Source organism: Hylobates moloch, unplaced genomic scaffold, assembly GCF_009828535.3.
Source record: "Hylobates moloch isolate HMO894 unplaced genomic scaffold, HMol_V3 SCAFFOLD_16, whole genome shotgun sequence".
Lineage (NCBI taxonomy): Eukaryota > Metazoa > Chordata > Mammalia > Primates > Hylobatidae > Hylobates > Hylobates moloch.
The window spans coordinates 26075845-26093646 of NW_026652291.1; the positions used below are offsets into that span (position 1 = coordinate 26075845).

General features: G+C 42.2%; 1 protein-coding gene across 36 annotated transcripts in view; it reads right to left on the reverse strand.

Annotated features, from left to right (window-relative positions):
* NRXN3 (neurexin 3) overlaps nucleotides 1–17802 on the reverse strand; it is a 1690724-nt gene that overhangs the window by 562066 nt on the left and 1110856 nt on the right. For 4 of the 36 annotated variants that reach the window (XM_032180355.2, XM_032180352.2, XM_032180351.2 and 1 more), the window contains exon 1: nucleotides 12052–13400. The exons of 31 other annotated variants lie outside the window; for them this stretch is intronic. In XM_032180355.2, the coding sequence (XP_032036246.1) occupies nucleotides 12052–12298 (247 nt within the window). In that variant the 5' untranslated portion in view covers nucleotides 12299–13400. Of the gene's footprint in view, nucleotides 1–12051; nucleotides 13401–17802 lie in introns of those variants that run through there. One more of the 36 variants, XM_032180349.2, reaches the window with a different exon arrangement.

Sequence of the window (17802 nt, forward strand, 5' to 3'; positions counted from 1 at the left end):
GAAGAAGTACTTTAGAAATCACTGGAATTTGCCTTTTGGCATTAATGAAAAATGAATGCCACACTTGTGAAGGCAAAGCTGGCAGGCCACCCCACAATCATTGCTCACAATTCCCCTTCTTTCAGGTGAGAGAATTAAAATCAGGAAAGTGTGGTTGCTTGCCTAAAATCGTAAGTTGGGAAGAAAGCATCATAATTACTGGAAAAGAAACTTCCTGAAAAAACAGATTCTTAGCGTGAATTAAACATGAGGAGAATGAGGCACCAATGGGCTTCCTTGTCAAAGGAGAGGGGATCCCTCACTCTTGGGTCCTTGACTGAAGATGTAACCATTCATTGCCAGCAGATTCTTTGGAACTGGTGTGAGTTTCCAAAGGCTGTTTTGAAAAGCCTCTCCTATAATGTAATAGAATTTGTGAATCTAGGGAAGCGTTCTGATTAGTTGCTTTCAGTATCTGGGAACAGTTCTACATTTGCACAGATTACCTGACCTAAGAGTTCAACAGATGCTATGTGCTAACTGCTTAGTAAGTGGAAGAACTTGAGTGAGTTGCTTAACCCTCTGGGGCTCAGTTTCTGTTCCCGTAAATTCATGTTAACAATAGTGCCTACCTTGAAGGATGGTCAGTAAAGATTAAATGCAGTAAACTAAAGTATTTGTTAGAATACCTGACATGAGGTGGGTGTTTACTGTTAACTGTCAGTTTAGAAAATATTCAATCTTCATAATTTATCCTGTATCTAGGTAGACCCTAAAAGGTCCCTTTAAAAATGGCCCAGTATTCCATTTAAGAATACCACTTTGAAATTTTTTCCCACCATTCAGGTAATATTTCAAAAATACTGAAATCTTAAGAGTATTTATGAAATATTATACTGTTTTCAGTATACCGTTTTCAGTATAATTTCCGTATATACTTATAGGTAATATAAGGCACAATCAGGTTGGGTATTTAAGCCTGGTATTTGAAACTGTCCTGTTCAAACTGCTTAAATGCCCAACTTGATTGTGCCTTATATTACCTATAAGACCTTAGGCAACTGACTCAAATTTTCCATGCCTCCGAGTCTGCCTCTTTAAAGTGGGAAAACGGGCTGGGCATGGTGGCTATGCTGGTAATCCCAGCACTTTGAGACGTCAAGGTGGGAGGATCACTTGAGCCCAACAGTTTGAGACTAGTCTGGACAATACCGCAAGACCCCATCTCTGCTGAAATAAATAACTAAAACTTAAAAAATGGGAAAACAACTCTACCTACTTCATGGGAGAATTAAATGAACTATAATGTTTATAGAAATGTCAGGCATATTGAAAGGCAAAAATGTCAGGCATAATAAAAAGGGATCGATTGCTATAACAAAAACCAAAGTAGATGTTATTGTCATTCTTATGAAAATAGAGGTTTCCTATCATCTTGTGCTTAATTTATCTAAGAAGTTTGTTTTAAGAAAAGAGAACATTCAAAGGTGCCCATTCCATTATGCAGAGATATTGATTCATGAAAAAATATATAATAATTGGCTCCTGGAAAAAATACACAATAAAACTTTGGCTATCCAAATCACAGGATCCTCTCTCTGCCCAAATTATTCATGAGACCAAATTCTCCCCACAGCTGAGCTTTAACCCTTTAATCATCTTTTCAAACTTTTAAATGTATCAGAATGTGGCTAGAATGGACCCAAAGAGTCCGAAGAGGTTTTGCTTTATCTGTGATCCAGTTGTTTTCTTATAAGAGACTTTCAGCTTTTATTAAAACCAGGGTTTCAAAGCAATTGGAGTTCCTCTATTAGTTATCAATTGTAAAGAAGCCACAATGCTTTTGCTGCCTATCACCACTTGTTCACGATAAATCTGGGATTTTAGGCCAGGAAATTAAATGACCCATAGACGCATTTTTAAAATTTTCAACCAGCGTGGTGGCTATATATATATATATATATTTTTTTTTTTTTTTTTTCTGGAACCACCAGAGCAAAACCCAGCCTGGGGAATCTCTATAGTTCCTCTTGCCACAACATCCCTGAATATGTCTGCTATGCTTATGCATTTCTTCAGGTCTTGCATGTTCTTCATTAAATGAGTTGACTGTGCTGCAACCTCAAATTTTTGAAAATGCTCGTGTCACTTTGGTGTTTGGGATGATTATTTCTCCTACTTGTTTGAGTCTCTGCAGATAACCAGACTCTGCCTGTCTCCTCCTCCTTTCCCTTCTATGACACCACAAATGACAAAGGTGCAAAGCAAATAGATGTTAAGTAAAACACCAACGTGGGTTCAGTTTAATACCGTGCTCTATCAACCCGCTCTACTGCCTAGCAACCATGGTGGCTCACCCTGAGTTCATTTTCATTTAAATGTGCCACACAGAAAAGCAGCCTAAATATATATCGTCAGTTCTGAAGCATATAATCTGTAAACTACAGGAACAGGCAGATCATTTCCATTAGTTTCTTATGTAGCAAAAACCACAATTTTCACCCAAAGAGTGTAATTATATTCAAATTCTGAATGACTGCCTCGGAAATAGTTGAAATTCATAGTTTGGGGGAAAGTCACTCAGGAGTGAATACACATGGTTATGTTTTAATGTGGGGGGTGAGAGGAATATTTCAAAACAATAAAAAAGGGAGGGCAGGACAGTATCTCGGAAAATATGGCTTGCTGGTTTCCAGGGGCTTTATGTTTTCATAGCCACTCAATAGTTGGTAAGCAAGAGGTCAGGACTGGGGCTGGGGACAGGTCTTCAAACAAGATCCTGGTCACAACTTCCAGATGAGGAGCAGCAACAGGTGAGCAGACAGGCCATTTCTTTCCTGCTTTCTGGCAAGTGACATCCAACCAGGACAGGAAGCGTGTCCTTTCACAGAACGCTGAACCTGAGTACGTTTTCCACACTGAAGTCTCCTATACAAAGGAAGCCTTCAGAACACACCAAGAAACCCTACCTTGGCACACAAAGTCAGGCACTTATTAGAAGGATTCTCATGATTAATTTTTTTTTTAGATAGAGTTTCTTTCTCATCACCCAGGCTGGAGTGCAATGGCCTGATCTTGGCTCACTGCAACCTCCACCTTCCAGGTTCAAGTGATCCTCCTGCCTCAGCCTCCTGAGTAGTTGAGATTACAGGCGTGTGCCACCATGCCCAGCTAATTTTTTTATTTTTAGTAGAGATGGGGTTTCACCACGTTGGCCAGGCTGGTCTCAAACTCCTGACCTCAGGCGATCCAGCCACCTCGGCCTCCTAAGTGTTGGGATTACAGGCATGAGCCACTGCTCCCAGCCAATAATTAATTTTAATGGAAGACCTGGAAAGTCCAACACTGGCAGAATACGTGCCTGCAGGACATAATCTGGATAAGGGGAGATTGCTCTGAAGAAAGAGAGATGGGGAACAAGTTTGTAATTTAAGAAAGTGTCTTGAAGAACTGAGAAGTAGAGGAAGGAAAAGGCAATGGACTCAGAGTCATGATGTCTGTGCTCCTGACCAGTCCTGACACTAACTGGATGCTCTTAGTTGAGTCCTCGCCTTGCCTACCTGGAACATTGAGCTCTCTTATATCTCTAAGTTCTACGAGCCCATTGGTGTGCTTTTGAAGGCTGCATAACTTCCTGTGCCTTTGCTTCTTTTATAAACTAGCATCCCTCCTTTCCTAGTGCAAGAGATTTGATCATGTGGAACCTCACTCAATCATTTATTCATTGATTCATTCATTCAAAAAAACACACATATCAAGTGTGAGTGTTTCATCAGTCTGCTCCTTTTAATTACTATCTCCTTGGGTTGAAATGGGTTCAGGCAGATTGGAAAACATTCAAATACTTATTAGGAACTGGACAGTCTTGTAGATGCTTTGGAAAGGTGTGTTAGCTGCATTAATCAAAGTGCTTCATTAATCTGTGCACTTGATTCCTGACCAAAGAGCCTGATGTTTTTGTGTAGTCTGTTTCTTGAGTTGACAGACTGTGTGGTACAGCAGAAAGTCCAAGAGTTTTCTGGTCACAGCCAAGTTTGAATCCTGGCTTTAACACCATATTAATCAAGCCACTTAACCTCTCTGAGTCTCAATGTTTTTAATTGTAAAATAGTCACTTTATTAGGTTCAAAGGCTAGTGAGGATTAAAAGAAGTCACATATGTAAAGCATTTGGAAGAGTACCTGTCACAGAATGGGTGTACATTATGTGTTGGTGTATAATTCAAGCAAGTCTCTCTCAAAATCCTAACTGTAAGTAGAAATAAACCATTTCCTCTTTATAAACCCAGTTGCTAGTCTGCCCCCTGCTCTGATATGGCTAAACACAGCAGAACATTTTAAACATAACATATAGCTCCTTTCTAGTATTATTAAGGTGTGTTTAAATGAAAGCCGCATTCTTCCCATCTCAGCGTGACTGCACTGAAGTTGGATTGCGGGCTTTATAACATCACAGTGTGCCACTCTGGTACATTATGCTGCTTCTGTCTGAGGGGAAAAGAGAAAACCTGGCTCATGGCTTTGGCATAAGTTATTATGATAGTGAAGAAAATAGACCTGTAAAATACTGCCAGACTTGTGGAACTCAGGTTTAAGATGCACACTGGTGTCTTTAAAGACATGCAAATCAGAGACTCATGCAGTTCTAGTGCTGGAAAACATTTGGAGAGATCATCTCACTCAAATCTCTCATTGTACAAATGAGGAAGAAATGAAAAGGAAAGTTTTCCCCGGCTATGGTATTAAGGCGCTTTCATACTATATGCCATGCAGAAAACTACAAGTAAAGCAAAGAATATAGGTTAGGAAATCAAGATATCACATAGAATGTCTAAAAGTTAAAAGGTGAATATAATTAAAAAATATAATGTTATAATCCAAAGTTACAGAGCTGGCCAGGGAGAAAACTGGGGGCAAAATCTATGTATCAGGACCATGTCTCTCAGTTAAGAATTCTGTTTTAAATTCAGGCTTCACAAAGTCAATTCTAAGAGTTCTGGCATAATATTGTGCTCCTATCTGCTCTACAAACTTTGAGCCCTAGTAAGCCTGAGAAATTGCATTAGAAGAAGTTCTCCACTTCCAGATCTGAAGATAGTTGTCTCTAAAAACACCTGCTTCTTCCCAGGACAAACCAGATTAAAAATGTTAGTTTACAACGGACACTGAGAACCATGTAGGAATGTTTGAATTCTGCACAGGTTTACTACAAATGGGATCCAAAATGATCTCAGAGTATTTCTTGGAGTCCTCTCTTTTCACTTTACTGAACCCCTGAGCTTCTAAATGATTTGCTATAATGTGTTGGTCCATGCTAAAATTTGCCCGGCATGACTTTCTACCTAAGCAGACCATTACCAAAAGTCACAAGCTGACTTTTGTCCCATGCTGTGTTCTAGTGCCATAAACATGAAAATACAGTAAAGGTTTTCTCATCTACATTTACTCAGAGTACTATGTAAATGAAATAATCTCTTGGAGGCAAAAAAGTATATGTATAGATAGGAAAATGAGGAGAACCAGCAGATGCATGTTCTTTAACCACTATCTACCAACCAGCAAATGATCAACATTGAAGCTCCTCTTTGTTCAAGAAATTCAAAGAGGGCAGCCTTATCATGAAAATATTTAAAATATTTAACCTGTACACATTGGTTTATAATGTACAAAATACAACTTGTTTAATCTCTCATACAATTTCTGTGATATAAGTATGGTTAACTATTATTGCTCACTTTAAAGGTGAAGAAATTGAGTCTCAGTGAAACCAAGTGACTTATTCAGGTTCACAATGTTTCTTAGTGACTTAGTTTCTTAGAGACAAAGTTTCTTAGAACCAAAGGTTGAGGTTGAAGGCTATTTCCTCCAACCATAGTTGTTCCCACCTCATCTAACACCACACTGTCCACCAGAACGTCATTATTATTTATCTATTATCATCATCAGCACACATTTTGAGCACAGAAACAGACAAAGAAAGGTATACCCTTTTCCCAAAGATGGAATGCTTTGCTGGGATTTAGAACAACCAGAGCTTTATATATTACACAGTCTCTCAATCATCTCACCAAGCTTCAGAACCATGTCATGAAGTAGAAAATTTATCTCGTATTTATATTTTCAGATGAACTTTCAAAAAAATAAAATTGAAGAGAAAAATAATGAAATTGATGCCTATTTAAGTAACATATTTTTCAATCGAGAAATTTGAAAATTGAAAAATGAGAAATTTATACTTAGTTAACCTATTTTTTCTCTTGTTTTCACCAAAGGCTGAGATGTGAAAGTAGTTGGTAATTTGTGTTTCAGGAAAGGCAAAGAGTGAGCAACTGTAGCTCATAAAGGAGTGAATGGCAGGGGTGGAGGGTCTGGCTCAGAAGGGCAGCAGGTTTAGGTAAAGAAAGCTTTAACGTGTGGACATTACAGCATGTGTCTGCAGTCAGACAGAATTAGTCTACGTGCAAATAAAGATCTGGACTCAGTCGCAGAAGATAAACTGAGAAGAAAGCAAACACAAGTCTTCACTGAACCAATAGCTGTTGTTTTCCCCATATCTGTAAACACATTACCTCTTAGGGCACTATCTTATGAATTTTGTAAACTGCAACCATTGTCACTGAAGTTTTATTTTTCTGCTGTGAAAGTTTGAGTCCAATGGGTATTCGCTAAACAGTACAGCTTTACTTCTTTCTCAATAACTGGGTGGGGGGCGGTGGGGGACAGTGGGGGGCAGCGCACAGTAAGGAGAAAGAGCATTAGGGGCTGAAATGTGTCTCTTCAAAATTCATATGTCAAAGCTTTATTCCTGGTACCTCAAAATGTGAGTGTATGTGAGGATAGGGCCTTTAAAGAGATGATTAAGTTGGGAGGGACAGCATTAGGAGATATACCTAATGCTAAATGACGAGTTAATGGGTGCAGGAAATCAACATGGCACATGGATACATATGTAACAAAAATGCACATTGTGCACATGTACCCTAAAACCTAAAGTATAATAATAAAAAAAAGAGATGATTAAGTTAAAATGAGGCTTTTAGGGAGGACCCTAATCCAATCTGATGGATGTTCTTGTAAGAAGGGAGAATTTGGACACACAAAGACACCAGGGATGCATGCATGTAGATCAAGGTGAGACCCTATGAGGACACAGTGAGAAAATAGCCATCTGCAAGCCAAGGAGAGAGATGTCAGAAAGAACTAAACCTGCTGACACCTTGATTTCAGACCTTTACTCTCCAGAGCCTTGAGCAAACAAATTTCTGTTGTTTAAACCACCCAGTCTATAGTACTTTACCACTTTATGGCAGCCCTAGCAAACTAATATAAGGAGGAAAGTATGAGTAAGTTCAAGATCTATCTTCAGAGATTTGCTTCCCTCCCTGGTCACCCAGAGTTCTAGTGAAGCAAACTTCTTTAGGGCTGATAAGTTCATTTACTAAAATGTAAAATGAAATACATTTCTTTTAGATTCAAAATCTGAAGTGAAAGCAATCAAGTTCTTATGTAAAATTTCATCCCGCAGCCAGTATAGGCAAGTTTGTGTGTGTGTGTGAGTGTGTGTGTGTGTGTGCGTGTGTGTCTTGTTTTTTGTTCTGATCATCTTATCTCTCCTCTCTATGATATAGCTGCCCCTACTCCACACCACCCAGTGATCCATGTTGAAAGTCATGAAGAAATTGACACCAGGATATTATAATCATCCTATGGTGGTCTCTCAAGAACAAGTTAATCTCCAGACCCACCACTTGCCAGTGAATTTTAGAGAAGAAAAACAATGCGTCTAGAGGAGCCAAAGAAGGAAAAACCAATCTAATTAATTCATCACCAAGGCTGGAGATATATAAATCTTATCATTTGATCTGTCAACCAACACTATGAATTATTCAACTCCCCGAATCTCAAGAAGGCAGGCATAAAGAAAGTGGTTAGAAAGCAGCTGGCTGAGCAGAAGAAGGCGCTCAATAGATCAAAGCAAAACAAGCCCCCAAGGCTGAAAAAACTTTGGGGGTGGATCCCTGGGACAAGGAATGAGTCCAAGAAAGACTCCAGGATCATGTGTCACAAGGGGGCCCATCACCACCACTTCTGCTAAGATGGTTTGAATAGGACTTTTATACCCCCCTTTTTCACACACCCTGGTTTCTGAGCAAGAGTTCTTCCTGCAAATATAGCGTGGTGTGTTCCCTTTTAAAACTGAGCTTTCCAAGAGTTCTATGTCCTCAACTAGTCCCCACAAATTGTCTACAGAGGTAGGAAAGTCTGCTGTTTTGTAGAGGACAGCATTTAAGGTACATACAAAAGCTTGAATCCTTAGAGAAACCTGCCTTTAAACTATAAATACTGAAGCATTTTTTAGGCAGATGTACATTGGAGATATATGTGTATTTTTAGTAGAGATGGGTTTTCCCCATGTTGGCCAGGCAGGTCTCGAACTCTTGACCTCAGGTGATTTCCCCGCCTCGGCCTCCCAAAGTGCTAGGATTACAGGTGTGAGCCACCGTGCCCAGCCACACTGGATTTCTTAAAGGTGAGCGAGAGGGAAAAAAGGAAGGAAAAAATATACAAAAGTCGCTTATGTAATTAAAGCTTGGTAAACAAATATATTTTACTATTTATATATCTGTAATCACTAAACTACCTTGCGCTTTGATAAAAAATGATATTTACATATGGAAATAAAGCCAAAGATGAAAAGGAACCTGGAGGGATATTTTAAATAACAAGATAATGTAAACCTTCATTTTATAAAGGATATTTTGATTTTATATTAATTTCATTTGGTATTTGGATCTCCACCCACTCCTTGCACTTTTTAAAATATGGAAGCATATATATATATATATACTTTTGCAATTATTCCTAGCTGAACACCACAATGTCTTATTCGGTTCTGTATCTTCAGCAGTAGCACACAGCCTGGCACAGATTACGTGCTCAATGAGTATTGACTGAATGACTGGTGAACAGAAGACAGCATGAAAGTGGGGTGAGGACTCTAACAGAATGGGGAAGGGCCTAGTAGATTCCCATTAAGAAGAAGGTTAATCCTATCCTGAAACACAATCCTAATGTGAGACAGTTTGGGGCACCCCAGATAAGTGTGGCCTTAGTCTCCCTAATTTACAAAGAATCCCAGCATCCTCTAGGCTGTCCTGGGATAAAGGCTTTAAGCAAATCTATAATATAACCAATTTTCTAAAGCTTGGAACCAAGCACAGGCAAAAGTGTAGGTAAAATATCAGCTATTTGGAGGATTTCTGTTTCTTCCATCTGTCTTAGCACGAATCTCTCTATAGGTCTGGATAGTAGGGAAAGGGGGTGGGAGCACCAACTGATGAACAGCAGCTTTGAGGACTTTGGCTTCTCAGGAAATAGGCAAGGGGAGAGCAAGTGTAGTTAAAAAATCAACAATCTCTTAAGTCCAAAGAAGATTATTGGACTCAAGGCTCTAGTTTTCTTTCATACCAAAATCAAGGGCATTTACTTTTTCACAGACAATAGAGAGTGCTGCCTTTAATTCTGGAATAAGATTGGCAGTAAATCATCAATAACAACCATCAGTCTCTTGGTGCCATGCCTCCTACCATCTCCACCCAAAATATTTTTTAAAACAATTGCTGTTAGCTAGGTCTTTGTCTTGGACTAGGAAAAAGCAAGTGTACACCAAGTAAGAATGAGAAGTGCGTTAGCAAAGCTCTGTGGGGTCTTCTGGTCCTTTTAGTTAGAGATGCAAAGGGTCACAGCTTGGGTGCAGGATGGGAGCCAGCGGTAGGGATATTTTGTTGATTGCTGCTTCTCTTGATTTTATGCTCAAAAACACCAATTAAATATGCAAGGAGTCTACTTAATACAGATGCATTCACTCTCCAAGCCCCAAATCAATGAGTTGGGACTTCGGGATTGAAAGAGGATTCTGAAGAGCTGAATTCATGAGCTTTCTTATCTCAGCCATGCCAGACCCTGGAGTTCACTGTACTCTACAGCTCTGGTGGGTCTGAGGGCCTTTTCTGGGGTCTCTAGCCATTTACTTACTTTTTTCTTATTTTCCATCACACTGAATCTTATCAGATGTAGGTTAATGAGAAACCAGACTGGGGACCCGTCAAAAAGATTTAAAGGAGACTGAGCAACCGATCCTTGAAGAAATAAACTAAATAAAGGGTCATGTTTAACCTGTGCAAGGCTCAACCCCTTTATGAGAGAGAGAAAGAGAGAGACAGAGAGAGAGAGAGAGAGAGACTGACTCTGACTTAAGGACCCTAGGGAAGTACTGCTCTGCAAATTCCATCACTTACTAGTATCTGCTGTAACTGTTTACATCCCGAACAAAAGATAACAAGACCCTGCCATCCATAACCTCTAATGCATAATCTTCCTCTCCCTGCTGATCATCTACAGTAATTAGCAAAATTTAGCTAATCATCTCTGAGCATTTCCATGTTTAATTATGGCTATTAGTAACAGTCTGTCTGGCTTCCCCTATCTCCCACTCCCTTTTTTTTTCTGTCTTACCCGCTCCCCCCAGTCCCTCTTCCCCTTAGGAGCTAAGTTTCCATGTCAATGAAATTGCTTTTTTGGTGGTTGTGGCTCTTTTTTCTCCTAGGTTTGTTTGCTTCTTTCTTTTTTAAGGGAGCCAACACCAGACCCAGCAGGAGTCACAGAGAAAAGAGCCACCAGATCAAGATCAAGCAATCCCTTCTTTTCACCACCACCCACCCCCACCCCCACCCGCCGCCACCAAACTTACAAGCTGCCAGCTGCTTGACAACTCCATCAAATAAAATTTAAAGACTGAGTCAAAAAGAGCCAGAGTATGTGCTGGCATTTTCTCAATGTGCTTCTACTTACACTACAGACAGCATAGAGCCAAAGCCCAGGGCTAGGAGGCAGCAGGAAGAATCAACTTTCCGAATAGGGTCTGGATGTTATCAGTCTTCAAAATACAAGGAACCCCCTAGTATGGTTCATGCTCATGTTCCCTGGAGGGCTGTTCCTGCAGCCAGTCTCCGTTTCTGTGTGTCCTGCTCTCCTTACCATCAGAGTGGAGTGTATAGTAAACAAATAAAGAAGCTCCTTTCTTTAGAACAGTCTACTACAGCAAGCTCCTACCTTAGCTGCAGACAAGCTCCTTTCTTTAGAACAGTTTACTACAGCAAGCTCCTACCTTAGCTGCAGACATCGCCCTTTTAGAGGCAGCCGGCTAAGAGCTGAATATCATTTTCAGAGCCGTAGATCTCTTCCTTCAATAGCTATGTAAGGAGGGTTGTTTGGAGTAAAACACATCGTACCTGTATTGTGTGAACAAGCCCATCTCTGCTACCTAAAAATGAAGTAACATTTGCATACACGGGGAATTGAAGTTACTATCATTTACACTTGGGTAAATTATAAATGAACTTAGCCTTATCTTACATACTGCTTCCTCTCTGATAGCAATATTAGATGTGTAGTTTTAGAGATAGCTGCTTTTTCCACTAGACATGCGGACAAACATAAAGCTGCAAAAATCAACACAAATGGCCACGGGTTGTTAATTATATTTTCTGCCTTCTTATATTCGGCTACTTTTCCCTGACCATTACCACACAGGCTACTTTATAACAGTTCAATCAACTTCAGGCTGAAAACCTGATTCCTGTTGTCAGCTATTCCCACCCCACCCCCACTAGCTCCCAAGCAAGACCACAGCAAAGGGTGAAAGCAAGGTGAATGAATATTTCTCCAAGTACAGCACTGGGACTCACCTGATAAGTTGCCTGTCTCTGTGGCGGTGGAGAGTGTAGAATGTTGCAAAAGAGAGAGTGTGGTGTCTGTGCAGCTATGAATGAGGGAGTTAAGGAGAAAAGAACCCTTTAGAGAAAAGCGGAGGTGGTGGTCGGGGACTAGGGGCGGAAAACACTAACCTTTATGAGAAAGTAGAAATTTGCTTCCCTCATGGACATACGATGCTTTTCATCATTTTAAATTCATTTTTTAAAAATTCTCTTCCCACCCTTAACACTACCTGCAAGGCTAGTGGGTTAGGGAATTGCTATGCCCCATTAAAAGGATAAAGAGCAGAGAGACCTACCATGCCCTCCTCGAAGGGAAACAGGGGAACGATAGATAGAAATAGGCACTGAGTGATGCTTGCTGCCATGGAAATGGTGCTCGTGCTGAGAGTGAGACCCCGGCGAGGAAGAGGTGGAGGAGGAGGAAGCTACATTAGAAGAACTCCACACGGAGCTGACGATACATCCCCAGAACAGGAACCAGATCCCAAGCGTCCAGGCCGGCCGGCGAGGAGGGCTCCGTCTCGCGTGGATTCTCAGGTGCATGGTCGACGCACGGGACCACTACAGATGGGCAGTTTGAATTCCAGCCAGTGAGGAGTAATGAAGTTCATGATGCCCACGGGCCCATCATAGCAGGAGGAAGAGTTGCCAGAATTCGGGGAAGAGGGAAGCAATATGCGCTTTCCAAACAATGAATCAGTTAAAAAGAAAAAATACTACTTAAAGAAAGAAAGAAAAAAAAAAGATAAAAGGCAAAACCCTTTCTCTTTCCAGAGGCTGAAATTTAGGATGCCAGAGTCCTCCCAGGTATAGCAAACCTCCTAGGGAGCCCCGGCTTGCCACGCATGTCAGGGGAAGACCGGCGCGGCTTCCTCCGGATCTCTAGGCACCCTCCAGTCTGATGACTTAACTGCACACTCCCGGGAGCCACACAGAGGAAAGGTAGCAATGAAGGAAGAGAAGGAGGCAGCCCGAACCCCAAGTGGGTTCAGGTGAGTTTATCCCAACATCCAAGGAGTTTGAACATTTTTATTTTCCTGTTGCCACTTCTATGAGATGCAATGCAGAACTGCCAGGCAAAAGGGGGCTGCAGGTGGAAGAGTTCTTCGGGTTTTCCTGGGAGTCTCCGCGGAAGGGCGCGAGGCTTTTAACCCTGCGCGTGCTGGACTAGCGCCACGAAGCAGCCGCCGGCTTCCTGGGTTTCCCAACTGGATGAATAGCAGCAGCAGCAGCAGCAGCCACCGTAGCCAGAGGAAGAGAATAAGAAGGACTGGAGGGAAAGAGGAGAGGAGGAGGAACCCGGTGCGGAGCAGCCACCCAAACCAACGTGGCACGGGGTGAACGGAGGTGGGTGGGCGAAATCAGCGAGAGCGCAAGAGGAGGTTCCCGGCAGGCGGCAGAGGTGGCCGAGAGGCGGGCGGGCGCCTGCGAAGTGCGCGGACCAGGGAGGCACAGGTGAAGTGAAGCGAGGAGTTGGGGAGCCAAATTCACAAATGGGCAAGTCATATGCAAATAGCGCACTCCCGAGAGCAAATCAGTGCAGCCCCAGAGCTCTGCCGAGGGACTGGCTGGCTCCGGAGGAAGGAGGGGCCAGAGCGACCCGGAATCCCGGCCCTCCCCATTCAAGCACAGGCTCGTATACACCCGCGCGAGCCTCCAGCACACGCCGCCCGCCCTCCTCTCGCTCGCGCGGCTCCCGCCCCGCCGTGTGTGCGCGCGTCTGTGACACCGAGAGACCGACACTGCGCCTTCTTTATCACTCGTTCCCTGCTCCTCCCCCAGGCGCGTGAAACCGAACTCGGGCCATGAAGGCACCTTTTCGCAATTTGGGAGGAAAACTAAGGGCGGCGGCTAAGGCCCAAGTAGCTCCAAATAGAAATAAAAATAAACCCCTCAAGTCAGCGCGAACGCTGGAGCTGCTGCACGCGGTGGTGCCGCACGCGCGCTCCTCCCTGCCTGGCGGTGGCTTGGGCGACCACTCTCCAGGCGCGTGTGTCTCCCGGGGTTAAAATGCCCAGGGTCCCTCCCGCAGGGCGAATGATGGGAATCTGAGTCCGGACTCTCAAAAGTGAAGGTGGAGCGGTAGCCCGGGGACTCTAAAGGGTGAAGGGCTCCGTGGTTGGCAGTCCTTCCAGAAGGTGGTTGCCACCCCCAGTGGTGGATAGGACACTGCTGGGATTCAAAATCCAGAGGTTATCGTCCGCGCCTGTAGTCCTCACCAAAAAACTTCAGAAGGGGAGAGGGCCAAGTCGGCTGGCTCAAAGAGAAGTGACTGGCCTGTCCGGAACCGGCTGCAGAAGGGCTGCCCCAGGTGGGTGAAGTCCCCTGGGCGCTGGGCATCAAAGACAGCACGGTGTTTACCTCAAGACTGAACACGCAGGGGAGAGCCAGAGTGGCAGCACCTGTCCTCTGTCGTGGCCATCTGTGACTCCAGGAGGGGGCTGACCCAAGGCTCTGCCAGGACACGGTAACACTATGGACCAGGCGGCATCCACCCCTCCACTATGTCTGATGCGCAGAAAGGACAAACCCAACAGGCTGCCCTCTCAGGCCAGGTCGTTGTCCACACAGAACTTGCTAGCTTTGACTCCCTCCTACCATTCACCTTGGGTAAAAAGCCCATTACATTTGCAGGGAGGGAGGGGAGGTGAGTGAACAATACTTGACGGTTAAAACATATATATGTTCTATTTAGGAGGCTTTTTTAAAAGGAGCTTATAGCACCTATTATATACTCCACTCTCATTTCAAACCCCCTGAGGATAGAGAACAGGGATTAAGACAGCCCTATTCATCCTTGAGACAACCCAAGGAGTTGTTGAGGAAATAGCATTATGTCTCTCTAATAGACAAAGATACCAAACCTACAGGTGATTTGCCTTCAAGGTCGTACATCAAGTCCGTTTCAGAATTTATGGTAGTGAATTGATATTCTGGTTCTGAAATTGGTGTCCTCCAAAAGCTCCAAGCTGCCCTTAGTAAATGATGCACACAGTCACCCTAACTGCCTTGGCTGTCATTTGTTAAGGGTAGTCCAGGATCCACAGCCCCCCAGGAAATGGCCCTCTGACAAGGTCTTCCATACTTTTGGGTGTGCCCCCACGCACAGTGTCTTAAACCAGCAGCATGCTCTCAGGGACACTACAGCAAGGGGAAGGGGTGGTTTATGCACATTCCATTGAAACCTCAGTTTCCTCCTCTGTAAAATGAGGAAAATACCTCCCTCTCGAGGTTGTTGGGGGTTTAAAATGAGACATTCACAGTATCTGGTAGAGCACCTGACAAACAGTGGCAATATTCTTTGTCCACTAGAAAAATATGCTGAAGCTCTAAAAAGGTGAAGAACAGGTTAAGTACCTGGTTAGGGTCTTATGCTATTATTGCTAGAAAAGCCAGAAAAAATTCTTAATATCCTAAATATCCATGATAATTTCCACTCAATTCAACCACTCCTTGATTTAGTCCCCAGATGGATTTCCACTGCACTTTTGGCCTTAAGGCAGCCTAGATGACTCTGCTTACCTCTAATGCTTCAGCTCTATCTCCTGCCGGATGCCCTATTCCTCCCTACTCTCTAGTTCCCCAGGTCTTTCTGCTTTGATCATGGGAAGTTCTTTCTCATCCCAAGGCCTTTATAGCATTATTGGCCCCTTCTGTCTGGAAGGCTTTTCCCCAAGATTTTCATGTGATGGGTGCATTTCAAATGTCACCTCCTCAGAGACCCTCTCTGGTCCTCATTTAAATTTGACCACCACCCCTGAAAGGCATCCCCTCCCATTACCTTGTTTTGTTTCCTTGACAGCACTCTCCAGTGTCTGAAATTATTTTATCTGTATACTTGTTCATAGTTTATCTGCTTAAAATGGTTATAAGCTCTCTGAGGGCTGAGTCTTCTTCATTTTCTCCCATTTTCTGTGTGTGTGGAACAATAGGTAGCACATCATAGGAGCTCAGTAAATACTTGCTGAATGAATGAACTCAGTGAATCAATTGCCAATCTCAGACTCACATTTTCCTTATGCCATTAATTTTGCTGATGCGTTTGTCTGGCTTTAGCAGTGTGAATCCTTAGAGACAAGCTTTTCCAGAGTTGATAAACTGACCACCTACCCACTTACTGTTTTTTTTTTTTTTTTTAATTGGCATTGAGCATTGGAGACTGCTTTGACTTCATTCTGAGGATGTGTGGGAAGCTTAGATGGACCTTCCAATTAATTCTCTGCTAGGCAATAAAGAGAAAATAAATCCTTAATGCAGTACAAAATCTGGAAATGCTGCTGGTGCGTCACAGCTGGAACTATTCATTTCACTTGTCATACTGATAATTTATTTATTTACTTTTTGCAAAATGTCAAAAGAAGTCACCGTGAATTTCGGTAAGGCTGATTCGATTTGGGAACACAGTTAAATACTGAGAAGACTCTTCAGAGGACAAATGTAAGACAGGTCTATTTTACTTCTTCCACTACAAAGAGACAACCCCCAATTATCCTAATAAAATGAATGTCTGTCTCCAATTTACCCCACTGTTAATTTTTTTCATGTGTTTCTTATCCCTCCTGCCCTTCCCTCTAGTTAACACATTATTTCAACTTCTTTTCTGAATCCTGTTCTTTTTAGGTCTTTTAGAGCTTATGTTAGTCTAACACATTAAATACATTTTTAAAGATTTTTAGCTCCAGTGATACTTTCAAAATACTGCCTGTAGCTAGAGTTCCAGCTGAAGGATTTGTCATCCCTTGTCCTACCATCAAAAGCTCTCCTCTTCCTTGAGTTGTCTTTTCTAGTGGGTCCCTTGAGTGACAACACTTGGGAATCAAGTGTACAGCTACAGGATGAAAATGAAAGTCCACTTTTAAGATAGAAAAGAAGAGAAATAGATTTAGAAACACTATGCTCACCCAGATTTCAAGTTGAAAAATATAAATAATTTCACAGGAACAACCACGCTTAGCTCCACTTGAATAAACCCCCCACGGAATCCTAACCATACTCTTTGGATCCTGAAATTTCTAAATGGAATACAATTTTTAAAAAAAACCCTCTCTTACTTCAGGCTTTAGAATTGGTATTATAAACCTTCTCCTCTTGCTTTTACAATGTCCCCCACCCCATCCTCACCCTGCAAGAGAATGTCCCAGGGTAAGGTATAAGCATCTTTACCCATCAGACCCTTTGTCTTGTTTGGGTCTGTGCCTCAGCTATGCGATAGTCTGGAGATTCTTTGGCTTCTGAAATAAGCCTTGTGGTTTTATTTAAATGTATCAGGCATCAGAAATCTAATGCAAAGTTGCTCTGTCCATCTGCTTGTTTTCTACAGTACTGTACATTTTATCTCTGCACAGGCCTCTCCTTACTTGTAGAGACACTGACTTGCCACTTTGCTGCCAGCAGGAGCTACCTGTCAAGTTGTTCTTCACAGGCAGATCTCATATGAACTGCACAGAAACAGACAGACCAGAAAGCATCAGAACCGCCTGTTTCTCTGTGAGCCCTAAGCTTTTCGGTGAAGACCTTTTATTTTCCAAATATGAAGAGTAGAGATCCTTACTTTCTATCTCTACAAAGGGCTCCAGAAGGCAATTTAGGAAGAGAAAAACAAACAACTAAACTCTCATAATGTGAAATGAAATAAAAGTCCTGAAAAAATACTGGGGACTGTTAACATGGCTATAAATATATCTAAGGGTTTCAGCGACATCATAAAACAGTTCAACTTTGCTTTATTACATGTCAGTAGATTTATTTATAGCCACATAATTCATCCTTCTACTTATTTATTTAAAAAAGCCATCCTACATAAAAGCAGGTTTTGATTATATTTTCTATTTGGAGATATAAAAGAGAAGCTTTATTCTTTTAGACATCACTTCTACAAGTATTTGATTTAAAAAAGACAATGGCATCCTTGTATAAATTTATAGTTTAGAGAATGTATATACTGTTTCTGTCTCTTTAACTTACCCTTCTAATAAACATCCATAGTTATTGCCTTGTCCTCCTTGTGGCTGAAATAGGGATATCAGGAGTTCAGATGTTGGAAAAAA